We start from the raw sequence: 6,512 nt of genomic DNA on the forward strand, positions 1-6,512 counted from the left end.
GAAGAGTCATGATGTAATGTACTGAATCTCCCCTCTTGTTATAAATAGAACCTCATAACTCATGTAAGAGGATTTTTGGAGCCAAGCTTTTGACTAGGCTAAGGTTTGGAAGGAGCTTGGGAGTATTGTGAAGAGCCTTGGCCTCTCTATAGCATAGAGCGAGTATACTTCTTTGGAGGAGCAGGTGTTCTTGATTTTAATGTTCCACTATTTGGGCTAGTGGTCCGTCAATGGTGTATATATGAATGGAACTTTCAATTATAATAAAATCAGAGCCGACACATCTTCATGCATATGTTGTTAATATAATAGAACTATTCTTGTTGTATTTTCAATGTATGTTATTTAACTTATTCTTATGCTTATGAACTATTTCATTTGCATTTGTATGAATCTTGTTGAATTCATGTTGTTGTATTAATTCATCACTTTAACTTGTGGACTATTCCACATATTAGCTTGTAATGTCATTATGTTCATGTGTTCTTTTCAAGTTGTGTATTATTACAGGCTTCCAAGGGATACACTTCCTTTTCCCTTCGTGTGTTGGGATCTTCATGCATTGCACTTGACTTTCCACAGGACGACACATTTTCTCTCACTAAAGTTACCACCCGCTGCTAGAACTCCTACTCCAAACGGTGTGAGGTCTAGTTGGGACTTCATATCAGGGAGATCCTGTGAACGTTGGCGGGTCTAGCACCGTCAACAAGAGGCTAAGCATTCAGATGTGTCAAAAGAATGGAAACCATACATGTGACATAGGTTGAGTGAACCAGTCCAATACGCAAGCTTTTAATTGAAGGGAAGTGTGCCATAGTATGCATTGATTGTGGTGGTTGATGAGCTCACAGGGAGTGTTGTGCTCTATGTCTATGGTGGAAAAAAGGGCTCAAAAAATATTGAGTCTAGTGTGAAGAAGTATTGTGTGCAGAGTGAAGAGTATGAGGGATAGTAAGTAACCAAGTGTGAGTAAAAGGGTGATGGTGGCCGAGTGTTGATAGTTATATAGAGAAATTGAGGGTCGAGACCATTTGTATAGGCCTTTCTTTTCTCAGTTTGGAAATTTTATGAAAAGTAGAATAGTTAGTTAGAGAAGGTGGTGACCTGCATTCATAGGAGGTTGGTGCCTCTTGACAAGTAGTGACTTGTTATCTTAAAGGAATTTGAGGCCTCCTATGAATAGGTTTTCATAAACAACTTGATGTAATTAAGTAGGAAGGTAAATTACATCATAATAAAAAAACAAATTGGTGGTTTTCTCCCTTTGAATTTCGACATAAAAATACTTGTGTCAATATGTACATGTTGCTCAATTAATAGATTGGATTCTCATGTAAATGGTTTACATTGTTGCCTATGTATTCTATTGAGAATGCTCACATACGTAATTTCCAAGAGTGAAAAGAAATTAATTGATCTTAAATTCAAAAATACTTCACTAATCAATTATTCAACTCCGCCTCTCAGTGATTTTTTATTCCAACACAACATTTATACTCACATTTTATACAATATGCATTCATGATGTAAATATACTATTAAAAAAAAATTACCATGTGCATCAAATCGTGTAGGGTGATCTTCAAAATCCTCGTCCATGATATCTCCCCCATGTGGTCATTCACTTTTGGGTTTTTTTTATTTAAGTTTCAAAATCTGTGGAGTTTATCCACATCAAAATATGGCTTAACATTGGTTTGTCTTCTTTTTTTTTTTTTTTGTATTGAGTTTATGATACATGTTATATACACATGTTTTTATTATATTAATTTTACTATATACTTGATTTTCCACCCTGTATCATTTATGTATATTGTGACTTTGTTTTCGTGTTTTAATTTGTAAGCATTACATATATATGATATGTTTTAGGTTTAGAAGATACATAACATATGTAATGTTTTATTTTAAAGTTTTGTAGCCGGTATCTTTTATGTATATTGTGACTTTGTTTTCATGTTTTAATTTGTATTCATTACATATATATGATATGTTTTAGGTTTAGAAGATACATAACATATCTAATGTTTTATTTTAAAGTTTTGTTTGTATAATGTTTATAATAAAACTAAAGTTTTGTTTGTATAATGTTTATAATAAAACTACTGATATAGCATATATGATATTTATAACTTATAATATTGTAATATTTACAATAGGTATTATATTATGCATGATATAGTATAAAATATATACTCATATATAATAAAAATGATCTTGTATATATTTTATGATATTAAGTATTTACAGGGATACAACTTACTTTATAACATCTATTAATTTATATACATTTGTATTTACAGATTTTCAAAGGGATGAGAAATATTGAAGATGTCACCTGAAAGCCAATCCAAACCAAAACTCATTAAGCAATTCAAAACAGGAAGTCATCAAATCAAGGTGGTAAAATAACGAAAGTAGTCAAACCTTGAAATAGCCAATGGAATGTGCCAAGATCTATTCATAAGAAGATTGTCGAAAGAGGCACATCGAAAAAGAAATTGTTTGAAGCCGAAGAAGGTTTATACAATCAAGATTGATATGCGAAACTCAACTAAGATCAAGCAATCAAAGCGACAATTGCAAAGATCATATGAAAACATAATTGAATCCTGAAGGACCAAAAATCTTAAAAGTCAAACAATAATAATAAGAGGAACCATCAACCACCCAAGTGCCAATAAAAAAAAAAGGGAATTTTTCAAAAATTGCAATGGGCCCCCTTTATTTTGACCAAAAATGCAGGGGAGTTGTTGGAAGGCCAACAAGGACACAACTACCTAGCAGTTATATTTATTTTTAAGTATTGTATTTTGAGGGGGGGATTTTGTTCCCATGCCATTTTTTCTCTTTAAATCTCTTCTTGTAGTTATTCTATTACATAGATGCATTGTAAAATGGGTACCTTACATGGTTTTTTTGTCGAGACCCAATCATTTTGTTCTCTCTAGTAATTCTTCAAGGTGGATATTGGAGATAACATACACTTAATTATACTTCAGTTCGACTAGTGAGTGGAGTCATGTATGATAACATCATTATCATAACCAAGAGGGCACTCCACTATAAGTGCATGCATGAGTTCTACTAATTTCTACTTGTATGACACAGTTAAGTGATGATTGTATGGCTACTTAAATAGGACTAAGTGTAAGTTTCCTTTAGTGCATGTTCACATCTCTCTAGATTCACTAATAATCTCTCTATTATATTAGTTCAACTATGTAGAATATTCTGTATCACTACTACATGTAGGGGGCTTTTAAGACAATATTTAAGACAATATTTGAGTCAATTGTCTTAACTTAAGACAAAAAGAAACTCAAATATTGTCTTAAATATTGTCTCTAAGTGGGTGTCTCAAAATATAATGTCTCCAAAATTTGTCTCTGTAAAGACAATATAGAACACATATTATTATTGTCTCTATAAAGACAATTTGATTTGTCTCTCTAGAGACAATTTCATTTGTGTCTCTTTAGAGACAATTACATTTTTGTCTTTTTAGAGACAATTCCATAATTCAAACTATTGTCTCTCTAGAGACAATATAAAAAATTATTTAAAAAAAAATAAATGTCCATAATTCAAACTATTATCTCTCTAGAGACAATATAAAAAATTATTTAAAAAAAAATAAATGTCCATAATTCAAACTATTGTCTCTCTAGAGACAATATAAAAAATTATTTAAAAAAAAATAAATGTCCATAATTCAAACTATTGTCTCTCTAGAGACAATATAAAAAATTATTTTAAAAATAAATAAATAAAATCATTTTGAATGTCTGCTGGCCCGTATCGTTCTCACCTGGAACAGATTCGTAAGATAATAAGCAGGAATCTTCCACACAATACATCCATTGGGACCATATGACCTGCATCATGAACCTGGTGCAGCAAAATAGAAGATTCCGTAAGGAAGAAATTATCTACTTGTACAACGAAATCAAAGATGATCATCGAGTGCCTTTTACCTTGAGAAAACTGAGTGGTCCATAACTGGTTATTAAACCTGCTTCCTTATCATCTACAAGGAAGGATTTTGTAGGTGCCTTCTTGAAATTCTCACTTCCAGACCAATCCATTGAATTCACCCATCTTGAATTGCCTGAAAGACACATAATTTGAACAATTAACTTTTCAATTTTGAAGATTAGACTAACAAGCCTGAAAAACACAACTACAAATAAGTTAATAACAGACTTAACACCTAAATCATAAAGTCATTGTCCAAAACAAAAACAATATGTTATATGTATACAGTATCATTACCTAACCAATTGCAAATGAGATCATATTCTCCTGCATAAACTAGCAACTTAACACCATCCTCCAAGAGTGTTGGAATGCCAACTTCCATATTCTGCATCCAGTCAGTAAGCATAGCTTCATAAACCAAGGGGCTACAGGAGACAAATTTTCGGCTGCCAACCCCCAGGGCATCCCTAACGGAACCCTGGTTTAAGTAATTCTCCATATTTGAAAAATCATAGCACAGGCCACCATTGCACTCCTTCCAAACATCATAGTACTGCAAAATATAAAACAAAATAATGAAAACTAATATCGTAAGATATATAAAACAACGATGACAAACTACATTTTAAGATACAAAATGCTGATAAAATAAACATAATGTCTAGCTGTCCAGTATTTAGAATTTAAGTCTTACATTGATATTCCCAGCTAATGCCATAATGGAATTGAAAATTGAGGTGCACACCAAGTATGATGCAAAGCATGTGACAGTCCCTTTGGTACCTGGCAAGTTATCACACCGGCTATAATCAGAACCTACATTAAGAACCTTCGATAAAGGATCCAGCATAAGATCAACCGTAACCAGTTACTTAAAACACTTCACAAATGGTAACTAAGGATCATAAAGCAAACAACATTTAGCCATCAAGCTTCTCGCAATTTAAAACATGGTAACAAGATTTCAATATGAACACATACAAATCTAGTTCAGTAAACAAAGTATACATCTCATAAATATGAAAATATTCATTTTGTTCCAAATTTTAATAGGATTTCAGCCCCATCAAAAAATATTCCTTGAAATTTGATGACTAGTTTATATTTATAGGTGTCTATTTCTGAGATTTTTGGGCTGTTTTTTATGGATTAAAGGTCTACAAGTATCAAATACATGAGATATATTATCAAAAATGATAAAAAGTGGACCATACTACAAAATGTTTGTAAAAACACACAATAAACAAGAATGAACTAACTAGAGGAGGGAAAATCATCACCTATGCACAATATTTTGAGATCCAGATAAGCCTTCACTACTGTTATGGAAAACGCTTGCACAAACAACTTAAAAAATACATTGAATATTTCAAAAACCACATCAAAAAACAAGCCTTCCATAGTGGATAAGTGTTCAAATACCTTAACACAAATTTTATGGATTGTACTTGCTCATTATGTACTGAAGCAAACACAGCTCAACCAAGAAGAATGCTAGATTTTCCATCTGAATAATAGATAGTACGACTTGTCAGTACAGCAGGGTATTATTAGGAATACAATAAAGAAAAGTAATTTAAAACATGAATGCTAGATTTTATGAGGCATTTTCAAAAGTAGATTTGATCAATTCCACACAGGCTGCTTTCAACAATATAAAAAGTGGTGTCATTCAAAACTTTACCACTTTGTTGGAATCAGCTGCCTTTAGAAACCTGAGGAGGAATACATATGGCCGAGTGGGAACTGTAAGCTTGAAGTTCAGTTGCTTTAATATCATAGACTCCTGCGAAGAGTTATTATCAATTGATCAATCAATCTGAATGTTTGGAGACTATGTTGCAATCAATGACAAAGAATTATCAGTTAGAGCTAATTACCATGGCCACTATCTGTTCTGACGTGCATTCATTTGGGAAGATGTGGATGAAGTCATTGACCTGTAGCCAAGTATAAACCAGCTCTTATCAATATTGTGTTACCTATTATAATATAATTTTTGTGTTGATTCCAGCATAAAGCGTAATCTTCTGTAGGAGTAGATATTGCTGGTGTATGTACTTTTATACAGCCAACAAAGTGTTCTTTTAATTAGATATATACACATCCTTTCTTACATATGTCAGCAAGTCATCCTACCTGTGGAGGACAGACTTCTTCATATTTGCTAGCTATAAACATTGCAGCGATAGCAAGTAATGGCAAATTCTTCCTTGCAATACTCTGAATAGAAAGGTATCTATCAATGATGTTCACAGTGAGATACAACGTCTCTGGCATTAATTCCAATTCCAGATGCACCTAAAAATTTTAAGATTTTTATGTCAGGCCTAAGAGATAGACCATATAAATCTCTTTTAGATCTAAGTTTGAAAGCAAATGGAAGTTGGAACTAGCATAGGAACAAAGTTGTACCTCCACCAACCAATCAATCATGACTGCCCTCTTCTTTGTGTTGATTTTAACCCGGTTTCTCATATAATCTGGAGGTACGCAACTCACGTCCTGGGCATACATGAATGCCAAAT

At 32.6% G+C, this 6,512-nt stretch overlaps 2 protein-coding genes and 1 long non-coding RNA gene across 3 annotated transcripts; all 3 read right to left on the bottom strand.

Annotated features, from left to right (window-relative positions):
- Positions 1-3,962: 3,962 nt before the first annotated feature.
- Positions 3,963-4,483, bottom strand: LOC149199129 (serine carboxypeptidase-like). Its single transcript, XM_089400470.1, has 2 exons — positions 4,279-4,483; positions 3,963-4,114 (listed from the first exon to the last, which is right to left on the bottom strand). Exons 1-2 carry the CDS (start codon positions 4,481-4,483, stop codon positions 3,963-3,965), a joined length of 357 nt encoding a protein of 118 aa, XP_089256596.1.
- Positions 4,484-4,493: 10 nt separating this feature from the next.
- Positions 4,494-6,165, bottom strand: LOC149199130 (putative cyclin-B3-1). Its single transcript, XM_089400471.1, has 6 exons — positions 6,124-6,165; positions 5,865-5,924; positions 5,669-5,770; positions 5,433-5,491; positions 4,679-4,767; positions 4,494-4,537 (listed from the first exon to the last, which is right to left on the bottom strand). The coding sequence occupies exons 1-6, from the start codon at positions 6,163-6,165 to the stop codon at positions 4,530-4,532; spliced, it is 360 nt and encodes a 119-aa protein (XP_089256597.1). The 3' UTR covers positions 4,494-4,529.
- A 25-nt stretch (positions 6,166-6,190) lies between these two features.
- On the bottom strand, positions 6,191-6,491 carry LOC149199131 (uncharacterized). The gene is made up of 2 exons (XR_016253236.1): positions 6,400-6,491; positions 6,191-6,285 (listed from the first exon to the last, which is right to left on the bottom strand). It is a non-coding gene; the product is annotated as an uncharacterized LOC149199131 (long non-coding RNA).
- Positions 6,492-6,512: the final 21 nt, after the last annotated feature.

This window comes from Pinus tabuliformis, chromosome 2_1 (genome assembly GCF_031772625.1).
Source record: "Pinus tabuliformis cultivar Carrire ecotype Pingquan chromosome 2_1, CPIR1, whole genome shotgun sequence".
Lineage (NCBI taxonomy): Eukaryota > Viridiplantae > Streptophyta > Pinopsida > Pinales > Pinaceae > Pinus > Pinus tabuliformis.